At 34.1% G+C, this 27,405-nt stretch overlaps 2 protein-coding genes across 4 annotated transcripts in view; one reads left to right on the top strand and one right to left on the bottom strand.

The window, feature by feature from the left end:
• The window catches only part of LOC120345456 (inosine-5'-monophosphate dehydrogenase 1-like), a 149,280-nt gene extending 133,636 nt beyond the window's left edge, over positions 1–15,644 (bottom strand). For all 3 annotated transcript variants that reach the window (XM_039414909.2, XM_039414912.2, XM_039414911.2), the window contains exon 1: positions 15,624–15,644. The gene's annotated coding sequence lies outside the window, so the exon portion shown is untranslated. The remainder of the gene's footprint in view (positions 1–15,623) is intronic.
• Positions 54–27,405, top strand: LOC120345379 (protein strawberry notch homolog 1-like). Its single transcript, XM_039414803.2, has 32 exons — positions 54–360; positions 1,088–1,140; positions 1,227–1,374; positions 1,957–2,761; positions 3,341–3,428; positions 3,547–3,640; positions 4,108–4,175; positions 7,414–7,519; positions 8,057–8,266; positions 9,218–9,302; positions 9,635–9,725; positions 10,146–10,307; positions 10,958–11,070; positions 11,500–11,614; positions 11,991–12,158; positions 12,785–12,919; positions 13,034–13,179; positions 13,759–13,924; positions 14,109–14,289; positions 14,914–15,132; positions 15,902–16,056; positions 16,752–16,862; positions 17,360–17,516; positions 18,332–18,444; positions 20,161–20,332; positions 20,782–20,856; positions 21,886–22,032; positions 22,643–22,869; positions 23,181–23,449; positions 23,901–24,091; positions 25,239–25,387; positions 25,849–27,405. The coding sequence occupies exons 1-32, from the start codon at positions 204–206 to the stop codon at positions 25,957–25,959; spliced, it is 5,187 nt and encodes a 1,728-aa protein (XP_039270737.2). The 5' UTR covers positions 54–203; the 3' UTR covers positions 25,960–27,405.

The raw sequence follows: 27,405 nt of genomic DNA, 5'->3' as shown, positions 1-27,405 counted from the left end.
CCCTAGTTTGGGAAGCCCTGGCCTAATTTAATGTTTTTCATCATTTGATTTTTATATTTTAGTACTCAAAGATTTATATCTGTAGATAATTTATTAAGCAAAATTCTGTGTGCTGGTGTAATTTCTAATTCCCCATATTTTTGGTCAAGTGTTACATCAACTAATCTTTGGATTATAAAATTCTTTGAAAGTTTTGTTAACAAATGTCCCAAGAACTTGATGAAGTTTCGTCAGCAACATCCCAGGATCTACTTTTTGCCGCCTTGAACCAAAGTGGTTTATCAACTCTTGACTCGAATCAAGATGAGGAAATTATTGGAAATCAAACAGACAATCTTCTTGAGAGTTTACAAAACTCTGGTACATATTTTTTGCTTTATATATAATATACAGGGTGATTCAAAAAAAAAACATATTCACGAATTTCCTAATTCTAAAAACAAAGTATATTTTTTTATACACTTGAATTTCTGTTTGTGTATGATTGTACCCAATGGTTTCATCAAGCTAGGATGCTTTGCACAAAAGTTTTGTTCTCTCTGGAATATCCTCATCATTTGTAAAAAAAATTCTTCTACTGACCCAATGTCACCAACTATAATCTTTTCTATTATTTGTCGTCTAGTCCAGATTTGTATTTTAAACTAGTATGGCAGTGGTTTTCAATCGGGGGTTCCGCCATTACAGTTCAGGGGTTCGAAGTTTCCATTCGAATCCTAGAGTCGAAAATACTATATGTAAAATGTTTGAATCTTATTGGGTTAGCTTTTATAGCCAATATATTTATAGTCAGTCAAATCAGACAATAAAAGACAAAAAAGGTTTCTTAAGTCTGTAGATAATTTCGCCAAAAAGGTTGAAAACCACTGTTCTGCAGGCTACCCAAAAAATGTAACAGCATACTTTGTATAAACATTTGAATAATTTATCATCTGGAAGTCACTTTTATCAAATATATGCGCAATAAATTATATTTTATGAATACACACTCTAAATCTCTTTTTTAACTTAACAACTTATTTTTTTATGAAAATTTCATTCATTTTCCCATGTTGTAAATAAATAATTAAATAATTTATATATTTAGGTCTGTCGTTTGAAGCATCATCGTCAACAATTAGTGGAAATGAACAGGTGTCAGTGAGTGATAACACTGTCTTTCTATCTTTGTGTTTCTATTTTTTACTTGTAAATAATTCGTAATTGCATGCTACCTTTTTTTACAGGCATCATCTCATCTGGTCAGCACTCCACAAGCCACTGTGAAACCCACCCTAGTAAATCTTGGTTCAAAACCAGCATCGCCAAAAATAATCACAATTACACAACAGGGAAAGAAAATTATAAAAGTTCCAATTATAAAAACAGCTGCAGGTTGCTTTTTTGTTTGTAATATAGGTTAAATATCTTTATCAGATTGTGATTCTGTTTATGTGATACTGACAACATTTAAAGTAAAAAAAATTTGAAAAAAAATCAAGTATTTTTTTGTCATAACTTGGCCTTTGCACTCATATTTTACAAAGTAATACTAGTTTTAACAAACTACTTCTCGATGTATAAATTAATTTACAGTATTTTTTAGATTTTAAATTTCATTAGAATGTATTCAAAAATCAGACATGCCACCTATATCCCAGCATGGATTAACCAGTGAAAATATATTATCGGTACTTTGTTATTTTACTACCTAAGTTTAAACTTTGATATAATTGATATTCCAAAAAAGTGGTTCCCAATTGACGCACTAAGGGTGCAAAAACATTGTTTTTATTACGCTAATTCAGTTTTTTTTTCTGCTTCAATATTTTGTTGCTGTCCAGCGAACATATTTTATTAGTTTTAACAGTCCGTCGGTTGGGAGCCACTGTTCTTGAAAATGAGATAGATTGCATATTGTTGCAACTTAGCTTGAATTTTTTATTTGTTAATATTGGATACTATTCATTTTTTTAGATGCCAAAGGGAAACCAAATATCATCAGACTACCTCTCAATATAACAAGTACTGGCATCAAAAAACCTATCATTATCAAAAGGACTATCGTTTCAACCACATCTATAACTCCTGCTGGAAATATTACTACAATTCCCACTAGTGTGAAACAAATGTCACCAGTGCAACAGCCTCTGTCAAACGTAATACCAATAACATTACCGACAGCATCATTTTCACAAACTCCAAAAGTGGCTCTAACCAACACAGAAGCAAAAAATACTTATGCTAAAGTAACTGTTGGTGGCAAAAAAATTCTTATTCCAATTATGAGAAAGAATGGGCCAAGTGTTCCCCATAAAATAGAAGTTCCAGCTGGTAGTGTGAGAGTATCAACACTCGCAACAACAAGAAACTCACCGATAATTTTCAATAATGTTGCAAACGTTGTTAAAACCCAACCTATAACTGTTGTCAGAAAGGTTGCAGGTAATGAAATTAGGACTATAAACTCAAATCCTGGCAGTCCTCAGGTTCGTATCGTTACAAAAGTCGAGAGTAGACAGAAGCTTCAAGCACCACCCTCATCAGGACTCAATCTCGGGAGTCTATTTATCGAGTCTGCTGAAAAGGAGGCTGATATAATTCCTACGGCCACTATACTGCCTGTTTCTGAGAATATTTTCAGTGACAAGAACAATAATTCAGGATATACTGATAAAATGACAATCACGGTTTTACCGCAACATCAGAAGATTTATCATAGGAATTGCGCTTCTCCACTTTCTCCAGTAACAGATATACTTTCATCATTGGCAACTGTCAGGTGAATATTATCTTGTTTAAAATTTTACTGCAGGCATATTGTACTTATACCTAATGAATCTTTTTTCCGTAATAGGTCGTTTATTCTAGTGAAATGCAAAAGTCAAGAATGATTGTAAAAATATTGCATGTCATCACAAAAAAAAAGAATATTAGTGTATTTGGTATGAGTATCTTTTGAATAAAATATCATGAGGAATCTTCTCCTCTAGTATTTCTCGTCAAGCCTGTGCTTCTAATTACAAACTTGCATCCAATAAATAACTTCAGTTAAGCTTAAGCAAAAAGGATATGTATGACAATCAATTTTTAGTCACCATGTATACCCAATAATTACATTGCTGCTTATGTCTGCAGAAGATAGAAGCATGCCACCAGAGAGCTATGAAGTTCAGTAGAAAGAATGCCACGGGTGCTTGCTGATTATCAATAGTGAACTACTGTCACACTCTAATAAAATTTAATATTTCATTTGGGTGTTCTTTCCTTCTGTTCTTAATGATTTTATTTCCAATCTGTACAACAACTGAATTTAACACCCATCCAATATAATCAAATATTTATACTTTACTTTCAACAGGCCACATTCACCATTATTGAAGATGTCAACCAATGATCAATACAACCCATATTCAACAAATAATTCAAGTAATAAAAACAGAGAACTGGTAAGATCTTTGCGGCTGTCTAGAACCCAACTTATTTTGATTAGGAAGCTTTTTGACATTATGTGAGATCTTTTTTTCTGTTAACTTTGATAAATTTCACTCAACTTTCTATTTTCAGAAACATCAAAATTCTTGGCAAAAGGATTCAAAAATTCTTCCTAAGCCAAACACTGTGAGGGAGACAAAACCAGGAATAAATAGAAGTTATTCAGGTAATTATCATTGGGTGGTAATCAGGAAGCTGGTTTGAAATAACGACTCCAGCTGCGAAGCTTCACTTTTCACGTCAAAAGCTCCATCTTCGACTCCATAGACATTGAGGTGGTATTTTGGTGTGACATCTACCATGAAACCTAACTCAAATGCAGTTTCGCTGAAGAGAGACTCAAAACGTAAAAAATAAATATTCTGCTGAAAAGTATAGATTTATAATATATGGAGTATTGGAAATGTGAAAAAAATATTAGATGGTTATTTAGAAGTCGCTATAATTTCTGGTATCTTCAGCTCCATCCATTATGGTAGTAATTTAGGCTGCAGCTATGAGAAATTGCCATGAATAGTAAAATACCATTCTCTATTCATTATTCGAATATTTTCCCCAGCCCTAAGGATAAGTTTAAATAATATATTGCTTACAACCCAATTTATTTATGATTTCTTATTTTCTTATTTCCAGTACAAAACTTCTACAAAAATTCAGGATCAAAATCTGCTAAGGATTTGAACTTACTAGACCTGAAAAGGGTGAGTTAGGGCATTTTTTGTTGACTTGGTTTTTTTTTTATTCACGATAAATCTGAATCGAGACATTGTAATATCTCATAGGCTATTAAGTTTGAGCAGGTTTTTTATTGTCATCCAATTTCTTTAACTTATAATTCATGAATGATTTATGATTAAAAGGTTTTTTTTAGTCATTATACTTCAAACTCTCATAGCATATTCTGATGTTTTATTTCTAAGGTTTGTTGTGCTATTAAATGCTTTTGATTTAATTGTAGTGGTGATTGGTGAATCCGACTTTTGTTCAGAGCAACGATTCCCACCCAGCCTTTTTTAACACATTCCCTCCTTTACCCATTTTCAAACTCTTCATTCTTTCCTTAAGAACTTTTCGAACTAGCATTTTTTGCTCAGAGCTGTATTTATGTCACAATCAGGGATGGCCAATACCGAATAGTTCACTATTTCGAATACATTCGAAATTATTTTTTCCGAATATGAAATTTCGAATACTTCGAAAATAAAATCCACTAATTGAAGCTTATCTAAATGTATGTAGGAATTTCCATACAATAAACAATGGAATAACTGCTATCTACAAGTTACAACCTAGCTATACTACCAGGCATTTCATATTTGCAGATTATTGCAGTATTTATTTTATATACCATGACTCCACGAGTCATGTTAACAGAATTAAATTAATTCGGCAATAGTGGTATCGATGATGGATTTGACTATATTTGCGCAACACAAAATCATCCTAGTAAAACGCCCATACTTTTAAATACCAACCATTATCCAAATTAAGCGGGATAAAGTATGAGTTATTTTTCCGACTTGTGACAATTTTTTCGTGAGTACAAAAATGCGAATCAAAAATTAATTATATTCGGGAACATTACTACACATTTTAAGTCCACAGATCGCCGTTGTATGTTTGAGTAATAATACTTTTATTATTTCATAAATATAAAAATATGAATCAAAAACTATTTATAATCGGGTAGTTTACCACACATTCTAAGTCCACAATTTATTGAATATCGTAACAATGACGGCTATAAATACCGTATTTTCCGGCTAATAAGTCCACATGGCAAATAGGACGATGTCTATTTTTAGCACTCAAAAAAGTTTTTTTTTCATATAGGCCTCCAATAAGACGGGTAGAAAAATTGTGTCCCTGTTGTTCAGTTATGCTGATATGCGCTAATTATTTTATATGTTTAGAACAAGATCATGTTAGTTTGGTAGAATCATACTCACAGAATAATCTATTTTTAACAATTGAGCGGTAAATAGGGCTGTCCAAAATCGAATAATTTTTTGATTCGAATCGAATCGAATATTTTCGCCGAATCGAACCGAGTAATCGAATATTATTGCCCAATAGTAAATCTGTCTCTATTATACAATAAACGCCTGCCCTTCGATGTTGTGGTAACGTATGTGCAGTTACATCAAAGGAGATCACACGCTTGTATGAACTGGTCAAAAAAATTGGAGAACTCCAAAATTTGGGTCTCGAAAACTGTTGAGTGTTAAGAGTAAAAATTGCACTATTCAAAAATTGCAATCTCAATTTTGATGGATTCAGTTTTAGTAGGACATATAAAGCTTGTAGATGCTATTTTAATCCTATTCACTAGTCTTTATGTTTTTTTGTGTAAATTTCAGCAAAATAATAACAACCATCAATATAGATAAAACTGTTGCTCAAGTTCAAAATTGCATTTAAAAATTCCAAGCTAGTTTGATGACAATATTATTTGAGGACTATAATATTGTTAGTGTACAACAGCCATCAAAATGCAAGAGTGCAATTATTTGTCTTGGTATATAGATGGATAATACAGTAATGCCATCATGAGAAATTACAAATTCCATTTAAAGAAGGTATTGTCATCATAAGGATCCCAAAACATCTGTTTCAGCTTTGAGTTGCCTGTACCATGTTCCTATGATAACTAACTCAACAGCTTCAAATCGATTCTATTTATAGAACTATCGTTTTCTAAATTGTCTCCTTTTTCTCCTTGTTCTTTCTCAAAAACGTCACGATCGACTATACCTTGTTATGATGACCACGCATGAAATGGCTAATCACATGCCACCGGGCGGGCATTAGTAATGACATGTTTATCACAAAATGAAGGCGAGAGAAATATCGGGAAACCAATTAAGCAAGCGGGAGCGAGAGTGGTCTGAGCTCGGAGCGCCGCCGCTTGCCCGATGAAAAACATCCCGTAAAGGTGGTTTCCGCTTTATGTACCGGTACCCAATTTTAGCGATTCGAAAATTAGCCGAAAAACGATTCGAATAATTTGCGATTCGATTCGATTTCGAATATTTGGTTCGCTTGGACAGCCCTAGCGGTAAATTTAAGTTGTAAAGCGGCAATCATTTTGGACAACCTATTAACCCGAATGTTGAAATAATTTTGGGATGTGATAAGTACTACACTGTACGTCCACATGTCCACAGGTTATTTCACAGCTGTGTTTTCCTGTCCCTGTCGTGTTCTGCTGAATCGGCAAAAACGAAAGGGTCACCAATCACTTTATCTCGGTGGCCGTGTTTCTCTTTAAAGTAACGATAACCGGCCTGCGAATAAATATCATGAAATACGGTATTTGTCAATTTTTCGACGTAATGGAAATGAATTTGTAAATTGGAAGCCTCGTAGACGAATGTCGGCAATGTCCACCCACGCAAACGTGCAAATGTGTCGCAACACTATGCGGCGTACGGTCGCACATAATTTAAACAATCAAAGTGCCGATTCTATTTCATCGTCATTACAATACGTGAGACAGCGTAACAAGTCGTTTGAAGATTCCCGTAAAACGAAACACCACGTTTACGGTGAAAAGTGGCTACTATTCGGAATTATTCGAAAATAAGCCCAAAAGGTATTCGAATACTTTGATATTCGAATACATTCGAATATTCGATTCGTTTTGGACAACCCTGGTCACAATGCATATGTTTATTGTTCAATCATGAATTGATTCTAAGCTAGTAGGTGAAATTTGTTACTTGACTTTAACTTTTCTAAAGTTCATTAAATAGTTTATAATCTGTACAAAAATAAGTATTACCATATATAAGCAAAATATATTAGTAACACTACATGCAAATACAAAATAAAATTTCCTTTCTCCGAGTAAAACTTCCTGCCCGGTTGGAAAACTCGGCTTCAGAGCTTTGTTCAGAGTACATAAAACAATATACTCATTATTTGTTGCTATTCCAGGATGTTGTGGATTCCCGTAAGTCAACAGATGAATTAGTTCAAGATGAGGAAAGGGAAGAAGAAGGTCAACATGCCAATATTTATGCTGAATATAAACCAAGCAAATGTACGTTTTTTTATTTAACCTTGCTTTAGGCAATACTACTCTCATTAATATCTAGTGTTGGAAAAAAGTTTACAGGTTTTGCATATTTTTATATACTTTGAAATGTTTGCCAGCAGCAGTAAGCATAAATGTATAAAAATTCGCCAAACGAGGGTCTTCACAGCTAGTCAATGATATTAGTAAAAGTAATAATCTATGTGATATGATATACAGTCAATGAGATAGGTTTAGTTAAATTGTTTAATATTTATTCTGGCATTTAATCTTACCATTACATTTTGAATCTTCTAGATAAATTGAAACGTAAGTAAGAAACCTGTGAATTTGAATAGAAAAATACAATAATTTCAATTTTCTGAAATTTGTATAATGTTCTTTGAAGAGACTGGAATGATCAATATTTTAGATACGCTACTTACCGGTATATTGAAATCAAAATCTACACATCACTGAAGTTGTAGGATGTCATCTATTCAAAGCAATGAAAAAACACAGATAGTTATTCGAGGGTTCTAAACATTGCAACTTTTTTCACAGTGAATATTGGACTTCCTCATCCTGACAGAGTCGTCGAGACAAGTTCTTTGTCCAGTGTTCCACCTCCAGATATTCATTATAAACTTTCCATTCCTGAAGAAGTGATTGATCAAGGACTATTGTCTGCATTACAACTTGAAACAATAACATATGCTTGTCAAAAACATACAACTTTTCTACCGAATGGAGAAAGAGCAGGATTCTTAGTAGGTTGGTAATAGAAATATCAAGAATATATTATATGCAACAAAGCTCAAATGATCCATTGTTGGGAGAATTTTACTGAATATTATATCGGATAATTTAGAATAGCATAATCTCTTTCCACGAAATAGAAAGTAAATTTGTGAGTTTTCGTCAGATCATAGTCTAACTTCTTTAGACAAAACAAGATATAAATGCGAATATGAAAGATCATAATAATGGTCAATGTAAGTTAATATAATAAATTTCGAAAAATGCTAGGGATGGTCTGGTTCTACCTTGCTGTCAAAATAGATTGATGTAGGTGAAAAGTAGGAAATAAACAAGGAAAAAGGACTTGCAGTTCGGTACACAATATCCTAGTACCCCCTGTATTATATCAGACCCTGGGTAACTTTCAAAATAAATTATTTTTTTAAAACAACTACAACAACCCTAGTGAGAATAACAATAACAACAATTTTGCAAAACAATTCATAGGTTACTGGGCTGGAATATATTTATGTTGTGATGAACGATTTTCCATCATTGTACCCAATCACTCAAAGTTAATGAGCACATACTAGTTGTTAGCTTTGTATTATTACCGTCAAATATTGAGAAAGATATTTGGATGAATGCAAAAAAGGAGTGCTCAAATATAAGGTAGACTACTCACTCTTAAACACACAGCGTGTTAATTGAGAACGAACTCGCTATTTCGATCACTGCAAAATCAGCATACATCTTTTGAAATTTTTGATAAATATACATGTCACAGGGAGCTGAAAGAAATATAAAAAAAAAAAAAATTTCTTGAATTCCTTCAACTAATGGGGAATTTCTGTGAAGTGAAAGTGACTATTTGTACTAGCAACCATGATCCACAGGTCGATCCACAAAACGATTCACAGGTCCATCACTGCGCCTGATAAATTATAATAGCCGTATTCACAATTTCAATATTTCTCATTCAAGGTGATGGTGCAGGTGTGGGAAAAGGAAGAACAGTTGCTGGAATCATTTTTGAAAATTATATATTGGGAAGGAAAAGAGCACTTTGGTAAGAATTTGCTTTTTTAATTTTTTCATGGTGAGGCATACTTTTTTCCCTAAAAGTTTATCAATTAATTCAAATTTAAACTTACATACCTCAGTAAAAAATTTCAAGCTAAATTTTGAGTTTTCATATTCTGTTTTTAATTTTCAGCTGTTTTGTTATTTGCATAATTGTAACAATCGGCAGTTACACTTTGATTACTCAGACATTATATTTCATCACATTATATTGCTCGTCACGTCTATTTTAATTGTTACCTGCTTTTCCATTCTATTATATGTACTTTATGACATCTTGCCTTTCTATCATGATGGTTATTTCATTATATTATATAGGTTTAGTGTATCGAATGATCTTAAATTTGATTCGGAACGAGATCTCAGAGATATTGGTGCCAAAAATATCCATGTTCATATGTTAAATAAGGTAAGTTTAATAGATCAATTGTCAATTTTGTGTATTTTTATTTCCACTGGCCCAATATGGCGATCCTTTTCCTGATGTATAATGCAAGGATGCTGTAGCAAGACCAATGATGACTATTCTGTTTAATTCAAAAGTCGTATTGTACACTAACACTAAATATTTCTATAACACAGACCTCGAACAGACGAAATATTACAGAAATAAATTCATATGTGTGTGCAGCAAGAGTCTTGAATACCATAACATTATGCTAATTATTATCAATTTATAAATCAAAATTTGGTCTCAGTTTTATCTATTTTTCGAAAGTTTACAACATTCACGGTTGAAAACATTTTAGACATGATTTCTGGAATACTATACTAAACACCGGTAGTTGTTGTTGTATGTGAATAGAAATGCATATTCCTCTATTTTTAGTTCAAATATGGGAAAATTTCATCGAGAGAAAACAGTTCTGTAAAGAAGGGAGTTATTTTTGCTACGTATTCATCATTAATTGGAGAAAGTCATTTTAACACTAAATATGGAACGAGATTAAAACAAATATTGCATTGGTGTGGAAAAGATTTTGATGGAGTCGTATCCTTTGTTAAAAAAATATCATTTTTATGGAAAAATTTTGGTATTGTTTTCACCATTAGAACACTTTCTTCTTCGAAATTTTTTCCACGTTGTATTAACGACATTGGACTTGTAACCCAACGTATGAACTATTGGTCATGAACTTATATCACTATATACCCAGGATTACTGTGGGCTCAGCATCATCACTCACAACTTGATGATTCTCGATAACCACCCAGGTTTCTCATTTGACTGCATATAATAATGTGTGACATGTAGTTTGTTGTATAGTAAAATATAGATGACAGTGCTTGATAATGAAATACAGTTTGTTTCATTTTAAATCTTGGTTCTACAAGAAACTTCTGTTTTTATTGATTAAAAATTTTTCAGTTTTTTCCATAATCGATTAAAAAATGTCATATTTATGGAAAAATCATAATTGCGTTTGTGATCATCAAATATGTTAAAAAAAAATTGTATTTAAAACCTAATTCCATATACATTTGTAAACAAATGCAGTCTTAATTGAGAATTCTATTTTCAACTACTTTTTGCGCTATAAGAATGACAAAGCAAATTTTTAGTTGCAACGTATAATGAATCAGCATTTATATAAAGTAAATTTGGTGTAAACAATTATATCCTTGACTTCGAGTAATCAGATTATATTTGATGAATGTCACAAAGCCAAAAATTTAATTCCATCTGGTTCAGCTAAACCTACTAAAACTGGATATACTGTTCTTGAACTACAGAAACGACTGCCAAATGCACGGTAAGATTTTTGTTTCACTCTGGATACTTTTGGGATATTTTATATTTCCAATACAATGATTTCATGTCTCTACTCTAAACGTCAGAACACCCCCCCCCCCCTCTTCCGAAATGTAAATTTTTTTTTTATCAGTTTCGGATGCTTTTTTATACCCTCTTGAAACCCCACGTTTTCCACACCCATTAACTATTACGGTCTAACTTGGCAATAAGAAATCCCCCCAAGGTCTCTTGAAGATCAAGGTTTTCAATCAAGATTTTTAACCTGAGATAAATAGATAAAACTATTTATTGTCTCGAAAAATATAGTAAGAAATCTGTGCCCTGTTGTAGAGTATTTGAGATAGACTCATATATGGCATGCTCTCGTGACAATTTCTATATTGTGTATGTTCGTTGCTTAAAAATGATTGCGCTTTATTTCATTTAGTGTTATCTATGCAAGCGCTACAGGGGCTTCTGAACCTCGCAATATGGCGTATATGTCGCGAATAGGCCTGTGGGGACATGGTACACCTTTCACTGATTTCATGAATTTCATTCAGGTAAACGCAACAATTTATTCTATCGTTAGTTCATTCGTTTATTTATTTATCCCGAAATTCGAAAAATTTGTATGTTTTGAGCTCGGTTTCATTGTAATTTGTTTTCTTGCTCAAAGCCTTGTTTAGAGCAAGCCAATGGTTTAATGTCATTGTTCATTGTCACTAATGAATTTACAAGGAGTTGGCAAAATGGACAGCAAAAATGTATTTCAATTGTATCTCTAATTGCTCGTGATCATGTATGTGAGAGTTTTACCAAATAATAAAGCATTGAATTTGAATCTGAGCTGTGTAATCTGCGATGCCAACCCGATTAATTAGGTCTTAACAATTCAACCTCTTGTCCACTAATTGTCCAATAATATTTATTTTAAAGGCTGTTGAAAGGCGAGGTGTTGGGGCAATGGAATTGGTTGCCATGGATTTAAAATCCAGAGGAGCGTACATTGCTAGGCAGCTCAGTTTCCATGGAGTATCATTTCGTATTAAGGAAGTGCAATTACCAAGAAAGTTTATAAAAATGTACAATGATGCTGTTCGATTGGTAGGTTTTTGTATAGAAAGTGAATCTGTGGAAAATTTACTCTTTAGTTTTAGTGTGATCTCTGTCAAAATTTTGCTGGTTTTTATAGTTTATGAACACGCCTTCGTAAGACATTCAGTACACTTGTGTATGACTTCTGGTACAATTCTCCCCATTTTAATGTTTGGTTGAAACTTTGCTCTGACATTGCGTTGGCCAAAATTGTCATTAATTCGTGTTCCAATATTGCTCTCTTGTTGCCTTATCTCCTTGTTCAGGAATATATGGTCTCCTTTTTGAATTTTTGATAAATTGAATAATTCTGTAAATTTATGGTCTGAAGATTAATGATTTCTGGATATGATAGAATTTTCATATTTGTCCCTGGAAAGATGATAAATCAGCTTAATCATATGACGAACCACGACCTCTTGCCGGTTTATAGGGAGGCAGAATTTGATCCTACTACATCCGTACAGAGTAATCAGACAAGCGTATTCCTAATGCTAAGCGCAATGCACCATCTTCATGGGGTGCTTCGGGGTTGAAATACTCCGGAATTTTTTTGTTTATCAAATATCTTTTGTTGTTTGTATAACATACAATGTAAATGCTATTTTTGAAAGTCAATAAATTATTTTTTTCAGTGGGTTGCTGCGAGAGAAGCATTTCAAGTCGCTGCTGGACTCATTGATGCGGAACATCACATGAAAAAAACAATGTGGGGTCAATTTTGGGCAGCACATCAACGATTTTTTAAATATCTATGCATCGCTGCCAAGGTATTGACTATTTCGATATAATTCATTATAGCATGCTCTTTATGGGGTTTGAACCCACTCTCACCTTTAGCCTGGGATATTGGTCATTAATTGAGCGGGCCTTCCTTGTTTTAGGTTGATCATGCCTCACAACTTGCTAGGGAAGCTGTTAAACATGGAAAATGTGTTGTCATTGGATTACAATCTACTGGGGAAGCAAGAACATTGGACATGCTGGAAAAATGTGGAGGAGAATTAGAAGACTTTGTTTCTACTGCCAAGTGAGAAATTGACAATTTTTAAATATGATTTCATATTTGAATAGTTTGTTGTTTTAGAATCTTCCAGTTGCGATTAATTTGATTAGAAGTGTTTATGCAGCAAAATATGAAAAATATTACATAACACATTCATGTTGCAATGGTGAAAGTTACATAGACTAGTGATAATTAACGTAGCTGAAATCTTAGCTTACAACTCAAGCGCTTCAATAACCAAAAAGGCGTAACTTGAAAAATATGTTTTGATAAATTGAGTGAAAATTTATATTTTTGATTTTTAAACTCATGTAACATATTATTTAAATACCTTGATTAATATTACAACTATGATTAAGTACTTGCTTGTAATACTTTCAAATCGAACCTCACCTTTTGTCTTAAAACCCTCAAACGTCTAAATTCTGTTTCATTAAAATTTTCAGTTTTATGTAAAAAGCAGGTTTTATTGCTAATCTCCATATGCATTAGTTTATTCAATAATTCTAGTTTTATTCTGGTTTTAATTTTTTCTCAATAGAATATCGTAATCAATATTCCGGTTCCAGTTTAAATTTTCATTCATATATTTTTTCCATTCAGAGGTGTTTTTGAAAATTTGATTGAAAACCATTTTCCTGCGCCAGATCGAAAAAGAGTGACTGACTTGTTCGGTAAAGATTTTTATAAAAAGGATGATAACGCATCGGAAGATGGAAATTCACAAAAACAAAATAATGCAAAAAGAAAAAATGCAATTAATAATAAGGTGGGCATAGTCATACGAAATACCAGTTACGGCAGTTAGACATTGTTGAATGATAATGCGAGAGCATTAAAAACGGTAAATTTTTCTTGGTTTGAGAATAATAAAATTTAACCAAAAATTAGATAAAATTATTATCTTGTGGATATTTTACTATAATATTTATTTGAATTTCATCAATTTGTAGTCCAACGAACCTGTGTCCAAGAAAACTCGTTCATCGGTAACCAATGACAATGATGACTCAGCATCTTCTGATGAAGAAAATTATGACTCCGCAAAATTTTCGGGTGTTGATTCAGATGCATCTATTGATTATAGTGATGAAGATATCGGAAAAATATTTGGAGGAGGCTCGGATAGTGATGGTATAAAATATGTTTTTCTTTATTTTTTCATTTATTTAATAAGTGGACTTTAACATGTCATGTTTTATTTCATGGGTATTCCTTAAAATGGTGCTCCAGAAGTATGTGTACCAATATGGAGGTAACTAATCTTGTTCCCCTATTTTACGTCAAGTTGTGTAAAAAGACTAAAACCTATGGACAGGGGGTATTCACTTGGCTAACATACCCAGTCCGTAGAAACTCGTAATAAAAATAAAATAAGGAAAATCTGAATAAAATTATGGCCCAACCCTAACCTGGTACACATAGGCCTACTACGGGAGTACCAAAATAACTTGACTTTTTTGACTAATTGGTACTCCTGAAGTACCCTAACTTGGTACACAACTTGAGTTCAGGTTGTGCGCCATCTTGGTGCGCATACTTCAGGACTAATTCAATATAAACTTGAATTTCCTTACCCTTCACCTCATTCAGGGTGTAATAAATTGAATAGGCAATGGCGTATTCCAAAAGTGGTAGTTAGTGGATGTTTGTACATGGCCTTGTTCGGAGCAAAGGGGGGGAAATAATAATCGCATGTAAAATTTCCATATTTTTTCAATCTTTACCAATTTTATTTTAAAATTTTTTGAAAAATAGAATGGGGAGGAGATGCAGAAGAATCTCGAAAGAAAAAGATGAAGAAGAAAAACAAAAAGAAAGGATCGGATATGGATGAAGAAGCAGATCGACTACTGGAAGAAGCAGGATTAAAAAATGGACCTTCAAACCATTCTAACGAAATAAAAACTAAAACAAATGAATCTGAACAAACTAATCTCACTGCCTATGTTAATTCAGAGAATACGGAAGATTTGGGTGAGTTTACCAAAATTTTACGATAACACTTATGTTATAGAATGAGGTCTAGTTAATTTTTCACTCATGTAAAGGCTCAATTTTCATTGTAGTTTGTATATTGTTAGTAAATATGAGGATCATATTATCTATTTGTGTTCTTTTCCAAAATATAGAATAAGGAAGAATTTATTCAGACTTTCTCAAACTTTCATGATCTGTTGGCCACCTTTCAAATACTCCAAACAGTCTGTGGCCCCCTTCCAAAGACTCCATGCTCCTGCTCGTCAATATAAAAAATTAGTCTTGTTTTTACTGGGTTTTCATTAATTATTTTATTGAACAAGTTCAATGATGACAAAATGAAATTAATAAATAAGTGCATTACAGTCAAATCATCACAGTTAATTTTCTTTAAATTGATGTAACCGTGGCGAATGGTATATAGTAAAGGCATTTGTTTAAGGGCCGCCCAGTTTGAGAAACTCTGGTGTAACTGTTAGTAAGATTCTTAATACAACCAAATACTCCAAACCAAGTTAAATAGCAAGATAACATTATACACGTCGAAGACTATTTGTAGCAGACAATGTGCACCACCACTAAAACATATTAGGCAAAATAATATATCACAATAACAGCCTTTTCAAGTTCAATTAACTCAAGTTCCTAAATGAAAGCATTTTAGTTTTGATTTAAAGTATATTTCACACTATTTTTGAATAACATATTGATTAACCTATATACATTATTCATTCTTTATTTGTTGAAAATAAATATGTTGTTGCAGGACTTGAAAGTCTTAAATTGTCTGGGCAAAATCCAGTTGCAAAAGCACAAGCACTTAAAAAAGAATTGTTAAGAAAACTCGATTCTGTTGAATTACCAAATAATACACTAGATGAATTGATTGATGCTCTTGGAGGACCAGAAAATGTTGCCGAGGTATGTTGTAGAAAACTTTCATGGTGCAAATACCAATTTTCCATTTTCAATTTTCTCATTAATAGAAGAAATAAATATCTTCAGAATTGTAAAGTTTTATTTCGAAATGAAATTGATTTTACTCCCACACTGTCATTTTCACTTTGATTGTCAATACTGAAGCTTGGCGGTTGGTGCGTCATGCCTGATAGGAACATCCTGCCATCACATCTCTGATTACAGTGTGCAGGTTTATTATCCTGTTGGAGATAATTGAGTGCTAGAGGATTGCTGGACTTCTTGTTATCGTAGGAAGGTTTACACAACCTCTCGCTGTCGTAGGGTACGGTAGTTTATATAACGCTAGTCCGTTACGATTTCCCCCACTATCAAGTCATCGCATCTGAAACAAATAACTGGTAAACTATAACTGTCCTCAACATGGATTGTTAATAGGGCGAGTGACTGCCATATGATTAAGCTGTTATATGGCTTTCCTCTCCATCAGGATAAATATGAAAATCCTATTTTTGACATTGCCTCTCCTGACTTCCCTCCTTAATTTGGTAATTGGGTTTATTGATAAATTCAAATTATTATGAAATGGCAATTTTTTTCGCGTTGTTTTATAATATGACTGATAGGATTATACTGGGTATTCGTAAACATGATGAAAAATTCGTTTTTTAATCATTTCTATTTTCTTAAATACCTAGATGACTGGAAGAAAAGGTAGAGTGGTGGCAACTGAAGAAGGAAACATTCAATATGAATCTAGAACTGAGAACGATGTGCGATGTAATATGCTTAATTTGGCAGAAAAACAGGTATGTTGTTTAATAATATACAATGTGAACTTCACATGAGTAACATCCCTATCTGAGGAATATATCTTCAAGTTTTTTGCAAGCATTCAGTGATACTGTTTTTGGGTAGACCGGAATCTTTCTTGTTTGGAATTACCTACTAAATTTACTACACCCCAAGTGAGGAATGAGATTTAAATTCAAGATGCGTCTCCTGCAATGAATTGTTGGGTTTCAGAGGTGCAGGTGACCCTAATTGGGCACACACTGGCCATATTTCGCTGACCCTAATTGGACATGCACAGACTATTCCACTGACTCGGTTTGGACACATACTGAGTGTTTTGTGCTGACCCTAATTGAACACGCACTGACCCTATTTCACTGACCTGTTTGGACATTTACTGGCCATGTTTTGCTGACCGGAGCATGTTTGTGGAGTTCTGCATTCTCTCTATGTAATTATATATGTATTGACCCACTAATTCATTATTTTTATTTCGTAAACTGCATTTCAGAGGTTCATGGATGGGGAGAAAAATATTGCAATTATTAGTGAAGCTGCAAGTTCTGGAATTTCATTACAATCAGATCGCAGAGCTCGAAATCAACGTCGAAGACTTCATTTAACTCTGGAGCTTCCATGGAGTGCTGATCGAGCTATTCAACAATTCGGCAAGTATTATGTAAAATTCAGGCACAAAAATCACATGTTCTATGTCTACAAATTGGCCTTTTGTGGGACTTTATGCTTATTTTACAATGATAATGCATGAATCATTTAGAGGCAGGGTGATGCAATGTTCTGGCGGTTAAATCATTTGACTTTAACTGTGTTGGCATCGCAGATTACACATCTCTGATTCAAATCTCACGCCCGATGCGTCATTCATGACATATTAAATTGGGTAGGCAATAGTGAACCAGAAAGACTCTATCCTTCCAGATAATAGTAGCTCTACTTGTATATAGGGTGCAGATCCAAAGGCGTGAAATATCGTTGTTTAAAGTAAATAGTAAAGATGACTATTCTAAGTGATTCAATAGACTTACTGCACACTAACACAAATGTAATGCTGTATGTCAGCGGTTCCCAACCTGGGGCCTGGGGCCATAGCGTAGCTGGTTTGGGCCCCAATGCTAGACGCAAAAGTGATTTCACTTACCACGACAAGAAAATCCATTCTTCCAAGTTTTATTACTTGTTGAGGTTATTTCACAGGGTGTTTTCACTTTGTTGAGCATGAATTGTTTTAACATAATATAATTTGGAATCTGCCAATCAAAATACCACTATAAATACCATGAGAATGATAAATAAGGGGTCCATGAGTGCTAAAAGCATCCAGAAGGTGGTCTCAAGCCAGAAAAGGTTGGAATACACTGCTTGTATGTTGTCTTTGTTTATGAAAAGTTGATTTTTCCCAAGCATACTTGATTTAATTGGTTTTTTTTTTTGTTGCTTATGTTTATGTTATGCTTCTCTTCAGGTCGAACACATCGTTCAAATCAAGTGAATGCTCCTGAATATGTTTTCTTAATTTCTGAACTCGCCGGTGAACAGAGATTTGCTTCAGTTGTTGCAAAACGTTTGGAAAGTTTGGTGAGTGGATTTGAATTGAACTCTTAATAATTTGTTTGTTCACAAAATGACAAAATTTGACAGACATGTTCAAAAATACAATTAAGTTGAAAAAAGTTTTATGATAAATTATTAAAATTATTATCGTATTTTACGGACCATGGGGAGCTCCTTAAATTCCCTTTTTAACCCTATATTCCCCGACAATCTACGGCCTTCTTGACACCCCTAATTAAAAATTGTCATTTCTATTCATTTAAAAATGATAGCAACACCACTTTGGTATTTCTGAAAAGCCGTTCTTGAACGCCCGCTGACATGCGGCGCTCAAAATACGCAGCCTGTTCTCTCTAATTTGTATGGCCGGGAAAAGATAAATATTTCAAAAATTTTTCAATTTTTTTGTTTTCAATTTGAGCCTTGTAGTATACAGGCGCGAGAGACTCGAATGTATTATGTCTGCTGTAAAGCGCGTTACGTCGTCTTTCAAACGAGTGCTCAGTGAAGCTTGTAATGCGAACCAGACGATAGATATTCAATTGATAATCTTCGCGTGTCAATAACGAGCTGTCTCACTTTTGCGCGTTGTCGACAAACTAACTAGTCTGGAATTCTTCAGTTGCGTCTCGCGGGCCAAGGATTGATCGTTTGCAAAGTAGTTTTGTATTTATAAACTTAGACACACTTGCACTAATAAAGAAAATCACACTATAATTAAAATGAAAAATATATACACAAACATACATTACATTTATATACATAAAAATCATAATAAATGATATATACATAAAATGGATGAATATACAAAGGTAACACAAAGTATCTATCGCCAATATTCCACTTTTTTATGATAATCTACGAAGCAACTTTTGCCGGTTGCTACGCAGAGATGCACGTCACATTCTATGCAAACAGTAGTGCTTCTCGAAACTGATCGCACTTGCTATGAATAACAAAAATAATAGATAAACGCTTGGTGCAAGAATTTGTTGACTTTGTTTTATATATTCACGTAATTATTGGCGTAAAGAAGGCCTTAGATTCTTTGGTCTTGCTTTTTCCATCTAGAGTCCTTTTTTCGTCGAGGGAATGTAACAGCCGCCATAACAAACTTGTTTACGATCACAATAACAAACTTGTTTACGATCATAACTCTGCACGTGACGCAGAGATGACCTCGTTATGCATAACAAAAATAAATAGATACTATCGTGACCCCACGCTTGGCGCAAGAATTTGTTGACTTTGTTTTATACATTCGCGAAATTATTGGCAAAGAAGGCCTTATTATACGCAGCCAGACTAATGGGCGCAAATAAGCGTATAATATGTCGATACACCAAGTAGAAAAAACAACAAAAAAAAATTAATGACAAATGTGTCGTCGACTGTAATTTGCACAGGTGCGATTACAAGTATACTCCGATCAAGCATGGACCAAGGATAAACACACACTAGACGCCGTTGTAACAACGAACTACTCTGAAATAGTTTAGACATCCCCAAAACAGTAAATTAGCAACCTATAGCCGGATTATCACCTGGGATAAGGTGATCGTCTATATTCCTCCTTTAGGGGAGAAAAGGGTTAAATAATATAATTGTTTCTCCAGAACTAAAAATATAAAGGTTGGTATTGGACATCTTTTTCAAATGTTACAATGAAAATTACCGAATCCTAGATATTAATCCATTAATATTACCCAATTCTTTTTTAACTTTATTTTTTAATTTCAGGGAGCGTTGACTCATGGTGATCGTCGCGCCACGGAAACAAGAGATTTATCCCAATATAATTTTGATAATAAATTTGGAAGATTAGCACTAGATTCTGTAATGAAATCAGTTGCAAGTTTAGATGTTCCTATTGTACATCCACCTGCCACTTATCCTGGACTGTTCTTCAGAGGTCAGTATAGATTAGACACTCGGAATATGCATGTTTAGGTTGCAGGGATCGTTTGTCCATTGTATTGTACTCCGTTGTATTAGAAATACAGTAATGTAATGGATTTTCTTTGTTCTTGTAGCTTTTAATTTCCACAGCGCTGGCATTATGAGAGTCCTATTAGGGACACTGTAATCAAACGTCCTATTAGGGACACTGTAATCAAATGTCCTATTAGGGACACTGTAATCAAACGTCCTATTAGGGACACTGTAATCAAACGTCCTATTAGGGACACTGTAATCAAACATGCACAGGACTGTATTTCGCTGACCCTGATTAATTATGATTGCACATTTTGGAAATTTCGCTTTTTACCGTGAAATATATTTTCAGCCTGTGATCAGTAACAATATGTTATTCCTTTTTTATGCTTACCTAATCAATAGTTTATTATCTTTTTATTTCAGATATCAGAAGAGCTATGGTTGGTGTTGGTCTCATCTCTGTAGAATCATCAGGGGCGCCACCTCAATTAGAAAAAGGTAAATAATAAATACAGTACACAGTAAATAATAATGAAATTAAATAACTTTGCACATTACTGCTAAGTTTTAGAAATGTGTACACCATCGCATCTCTGATTACCCTTCGAAGGTTTGCAGGTCCTAATACCGTAGGGCAGGGATGGCGAACCACTGACCCGTGGGTCACAAAGTGACCCACCGCGTTTTATTAGTGACCCGCCAAGGCACGAATAGAATAAAAAAATGCTAACATATCACTGATAAAAATTGATAAAACCAGCCCTAAATTAATCTAACATCGACTAAACTATTATAATGTACCGCCAGTTGGGAAGTCAAGACTGCGGTCGCCCATATTTGAATTGTTCATTTTCGGGCCGGTAAGGTAATTTTCAAAGCCCCTAATCTTTGACGCATGTCTGCACCGCTGTGTACCGTTATTCAGCTATTGGCTTGACATTGTTTATGCCGTAACAATGCATTTGATCTGTTCTGTTTGTTCCAAAACTACACCAACAGATATTTGTTTCAGAATTTTCTTATGGATAAAAACATTGATTGAATATCTGTGACCCATTTTATCCTGTCCCGCAATAAAAATATAATTTTTGACCCACTCATTGAAAAAGGTTCGCCATCCCTGCCGTAGGGGATAATTATGTGCGAGAGGTGCGCTCACTATGGTAGGGTTGTTCACATAATCGCTGGTCAATTACGTGTTCCTCCACCATCATGTCCATGCATCTGAAACAAGAAACTGTCTAACTAATCCCAAACCCGAAATTGACTAGTAACTGGATGCGAGTCCCTTTTACACCATACGATTAGGATGCTTTATCAGCTTTTCTCTCTCCCGGGATAAATATCTACACTCCTTTTCTATCCTAATTGCTAGGTTCTTTGTGGCATCGATATTATGATAGTTACTATTATATAAATGAAGATAAAGAAAGTGTAACTTTGTATTCAACTTGGTCCTAATTTTTTATAATTATTTTGTCTTTTTTGTGGGACTAGAATGGGAAATATGTTTCTTCTCTATTTCAGAATATAATAACATTGTTAAGTTCATGAACCGTATACTTGGAATGGAAGTTTTACAACAAAATGCTGTTTTTCAATTTTTTTCCGATACATTATCTAATATTGTTCAAAAAGCAAAAACTCACGGACAATTTGATCAAGGAATTATGGGTAAGATTATGACATATTGTTTTTATTTTCTTAGGTAAATGATTGCCATATTTGGCATTTAGGCACTGCTCTATAATCCATTGTAATGGAATGAAAGAGCATTTTTAGCAATTGGAACTCATTTGAAGAAATAATTATGATATAACCAATATATATGAAGTTATGGTCGAGTATTTGGGATGATTTTTAAAACACGGATGATGGATAGGTTTTACCGTCTATTTATTGAGATTTTGTAGTTATCACATATTTGTTGTATTGTTTTCTTACGAAAATTTCTGTGGGCTTCATGGGATTCGTTTTTTGTGTCCGATGACATCGTCAAAAATTGTGCACCTTGTATTGGTTCTGCGTTTATGTTATTCTTGAAGGCTGCAGTACCGGTAGTCTAATGTTAGAAATTGCAAACCCACTTCATTTTGGTCTTTGTGTCCATATATTTGATCATCTCTCTCCTATCTATTCGTTATGGTAATGTAGTTTCATATGTAGAGTTCGTCTTGAATTGTTTTCCCGCTTTTTCCTCTGACCAAGGATTCAAACAGCCAATAAAATGTAAGGGAGTATTTGTAGTTGAACCAAGACTGTACTGTCTATATGTTCTTGACAGATGTTGGATCTCGAGATGATTGTGTCGAACGAGTCGATTGCAAACGATTTCAATTAAACGCCTATTCTGGTACCGGCGACAAACCAACAGCTGCACAGAAAGCTGGCAGCGGTTATGTTGAATTACACACTGTGAAAATTGAACGTGGGATGTCATGGGATGATGCTGAGAATGCGTGGTCTCAGCTTTCAAGTGAAAACGAAGATGGATTTTATGTCACACATTTGGTATGTATATGGATGTATGTATATTTGAGTAGTTTTTTTTTTTATATGCTGTTTGCTCAGAACAAGGCCCCACATAAGCAGCCATTGCTTGGTAATGAACTTGTAGTTTTTGGCGGTTTATTATACCTTGGGTGAGGTGATGGGCCTGGGATTCGAACCCAAGATTTCAACCTGTGATGCCATCATAATTAGCCTAACGCTTCACCTACATAGCCACCATTGTCTTGAAAAACCATGTATTAAGTCATCATACCCACATTGATGCTAGTAGCAATAGCATTCACAAATCATAACCTTTTTTTTCATTTCAGAAAAGGAATGGCCGATGTATGGCTGTCTTGTGTTTTGAAAATCAACTTAAAACCCGCAAACAACAATCATATAATGATGAAGATTCAGAAAAATTATCTGATGAATTCCGCCTGTTTACGCTACATCGACCTAATATGGGAAAACAAGTCAAAAGAGAAACACTTGCCACAATTCGATCACGATACAGAAAAGTGGAACCTGGTGAAGCGAAGATTTGGTGGGAAAAACAATACAAGGCATCGTTAGATATTTGTTCCCATGCGTACTGGTATGTATTTTCCTATGAGAATTGTAAGGTAAAACAAAAAATTCTGTCACAGACCAGCTTATACATAAAAGTTTATTCACGTCTTTCACTCCAAACATGGCCTAGTATAAGCAACCACTGATATAGGGATCTACTATTTTTCCAGGGCCAGAATCTTTATAGTTTGACATTGCTTGGCCGATTTATTACAATCGGGTGAGGTGGTGGTCATGGGATTTTAACCTGAGATGTGTAACCTTTGATGCCCCTTTTTAATTCAAAGCACTAATGATAGAAACAAATACATTGCATTTGTGGCATAAGATTGAAGTATTCTAGTGGCCACAAATACTGTTCCCCATGCACTTGACCCCCACCGTCTAGGATCCAACCACTGATAATAATATGGATATACCATTTACCATCATTTGGTTCAATTTGAAGTGTCAATTACATATTTCTCTGTACGCAGGCAAGGGGTTTGTCATCGTCAAGTTCAAAGAGTTCCGTGTGGTATTGGGAAGCGGCGACGTACTTATCATGTTTTGTCTGGTTCTGTACTTGCTATATGGAGATTGATAGAAAAAGTTTTATCGTCTGGGATGACGACACTATATAAAATGCAAATTGTCAGATTAAAAACAGAAGATGGAAAGTTAGTTGGTAAGTCTGGAGAATTTCAATATATCATTTTAAATACAGATAGTAAACTACGTTTATCTGTCATAATTTATTTTTATTTTTTGAAATTTATCTGTAATCAACTTCATTCAAAGTAATACAGTGATGAGATTTGAAATTTTAAGAACAGGTTCTATTTTGTATCGAACTACCAACAACAGGTTCCCTCTTTTAAGAAAAAAATTATAAATATATAACAATACAAGAGCATAACATAAAATTGCATGATAAAAAAATGTATGTAAACTGTAAATGTATGTAAATTTACATGACACGCTTTGCATAAATCTGATACAAAACTTTACAAATGTATAGCACTAGTCATAAGCTGCGGTTGTCTAACGACCCTAAAAAACAAGGATGCATTCCCTTGATTTCATATTTCAAGAATGGGAACCCTGGAATCCCATTACTGTTAGCATATCAATTCAAAAATATTTCAATATAAATTGTGAATAAGTAGTAGGGCTGAAATCAACTTGATACTAAAGTTTGATAGGTATCATAGGCTTCAGTGGAATTCTATATCATGTCAAATGTGAAAATGGCCTCCGTTAGAAATTTCGGGGCTCCCGAAGTATGCTAACCAAGATGGCGGACATCGGAATGTTATATGTGTACTAGGTTAGGGTTAGGCCATAATTTTAGGTATAAATACTACGGGAGGCTCTTGGCTAGTCTTCAAACTGATAATAGGACTAAAATAAGGAGAATGGGAAAAAAATTATCGCCTAACCCTAACCTGTTACCCATGTTACGTTCCGATGTCCGGCATCTTGGTTCGCATACTTCGGGAGCACCGAAATTACCAATAATGCCATTGAATTTGAAAAGTTTGGATCCGGGTCTGAAATTTTAACTTCAACTCTGTCAGAGTCTAACAAGACATTAAATTGCATTGTTAAATTGATTTGGAATCTCAACTTAAAATAGAATTCCTACCCCTGACGCACGAGATAAAAAAATTTAAAAAGACTAAAGTTTCACTCGACTCCAATACTTTCACATACAACAAATTCAAAGAATTGACCCTACAGCTAAGTTGCCTGCCGCCTTGCTTATTATCTTCAAACACCAATAATATTAAAAAGTGATTTGGATTACTGCTATTTTCCATTCTATTTCGCAGGTTTGTTGATTCCATCGAGCTGTGTTGAACAATTAACCAAACATCTTCAGAATCCTGATCATCTTTTAAATCCTGTTCAACAACTAGGAAATCATGCACTAATACGAACTGCATCCACACCAGTGTTTTCTGCAAATAATTTTGATGATGTAAGATGTTTGCGCATAGCATTTTCAGATATAGTCTTTCATGTAATAGTTTGTTCAAATTTAAAGTTTCTAACCAGTAAAAATCAATTATAAACAAATTTCAAAATAAGTATATAATCACAGTTTTACTGGGAAATGGAATCTGTGGACAATCAAAGTACCTTATTGAGCAGCAAACCCAAGGTTCTAATAGTGTTGGACAATTTCATCCTTTTTTATGAGGGGGTATGGACAAGTACACCCTTACATGTAATGACTGATATGTTTATAGGAGAACTGTGATCTTTCTGTTTGGGCATCCAATTTATTCACTCTCTGCACATAAGGGCATTGGTATGGGATTTGAAACTGAGATCTTTAAAATGCAGACCAACTCAGTTTGAATAAACATATCAACCTAAAGAAAAATGTCAATGTATTATACCTCAACTATTTTTGAAATTCTTATTTTTGATATGCAGGAAGATGAATTCATTGAAGATGACAACAGTGATATAGAAGATGACGACGATTTTTCACCAGATGATATGGTTTCATCTGTTTTAGCTCCAGGCAATACTTGGTATCGGTAACTGCTACAAATATACTGCAATACCAATTGTAAAGCTGTAGAATGTGAAAATCATGCTCCCAGATGGTGGTTTATGTGATCAGATACCTCTGATTGTGGAGATTGATAGGTGGTTTATGTGATCAGATACCTCTGATTGTGGAGATTGATAGGTAAATTGTGAAAAACAGGTTTAAACGTGTTCGAACAGGTTTTGAACTTGATCACAAAATAGCAAAGACGAATGACTCATGCCAGAAGCTCAGCCGGTAGAAGCAACCTGAAATACTTTGTAACGCTGCTGTGTACTATTGAACCTAGCTACTGCAAAATCAGACCGTGTGCTATAGAAAATTGATAAGTGCCTAATGTCCTTTGTTTAGGCTTAACATTGTCACATTCCTTAACTTTTTTACTGTTGCTGCTCCTTTTGAACATTTCTAATATTACATTCCTGAGTTTCAATGCATACTTGGAAACAATTCTTTTAAAAATTGGTTTTTCAAAATGGTCGCAGTGACTGCTATATCATGGATATTTTTATGACATGCCCCACATCTTCGCTATCAGCCAGGCCTTTACAACTAATTTACAAGCTATTATGTTTTTGAAAGGGCTGTAATATTCATGGTTTTCAAAAATTCTACCGATTTTGTTGCACTTTGGGTATTGGGCTTTAACCTTAGCTGCCTTAGCAGTGATCATAATATATGCTGATTTCAGTATTTCACATTTGTATTTCCTTCAAATATCTGTGAAACTTCGTCAAATATGGGTTTTATATATAACATGAAAAGATTGTGTTTGACAGTGTTGGTTTGACGAAAGCCAAAATTCCACTTCTCGCGTATTCACTCAACATCCATAGAATATATATATATTCTGGCACCTGCTCAGTTATGTATGTAGTACTTATAACATGGTGTAAATTTAACTATTTCAATTCATTAAGCATTTCCCACTGTTTTGTTTTGCTCTCATGGGTAAACTTTTGCCTGTACTATTCACTTCTCCAATTTTTTTTTTTAATTTCGTTTGCCAGTTGAAAAATACATGCAATGTTGTTATATTGTCTTATATGCGTTGCTTTTTGACAAGGAAAAAACTTTTCGATCTTGTGGGGAAATGTTAGCTTTAACAAAACTTTATTGGTAACATCGACATGGGATATTATAGTCTACTACTAATAAGCTGTGTTACATCTTCGGCTCTTGCACAACAATTACAGGAGAGTCAATATTTTCGTCTGTGCTATGATTTGCCTGTCTTGAAGATCGTTAATTGAATTAGTTTCTTTTCCTCTTCGTGGCGAAATCAGCTTCGCCAGCACTAAATATTTTTGATATTGTGAGTGTGTGACTATGATTGCATGTGAACGCAAGCCTCTGTTGCACCTTTTTCAATTTCTTTTATCTGAGTTCATTTTTATTTCGAAATAAACACAATCTGCCGAAGGTATTGAATGCAA

This window comes from Styela clava, chromosome 8, assembly GCF_964204865.1.
Source record: "Styela clava chromosome 8, kaStyClav1.hap1.2, whole genome shotgun sequence".
In the NCBI taxonomy this organism is placed as follows: Eukaryota; Metazoa; Chordata; class Ascidiacea; order Stolidobranchia; family Styelidae; genus Styela; species Styela clava.
Note: the sequence above shows the minus strand (reverse complement) of the source record. Positions and strands in the feature narration are given on the sequence as shown.

Bases quoted from the DNA above. Each gene is read 5' to 3' on its own strand.
- LOC120345379 (XM_039414803.2), top strand. From the start codon at position 204: ATGTCCCAAGAACTTGATGAAGTTTCGTCAGCAACATCCCAGGATCTA. The intron at 18,445-20,160 runs GTGAGTGGATTT...TTTTAATTTCAG, and splicing joins CAAAACGTTTGGAAAGTTTG to GGAGCGTTGACTCATGGTGA. The intron at 24,092-25,238 runs GTAAGTCTGGAG...TCTATTTCGCAG, and splicing joins AGAAGATGGAAAGTTAGTTG to GTTTGTTGATTCCATCGAGC.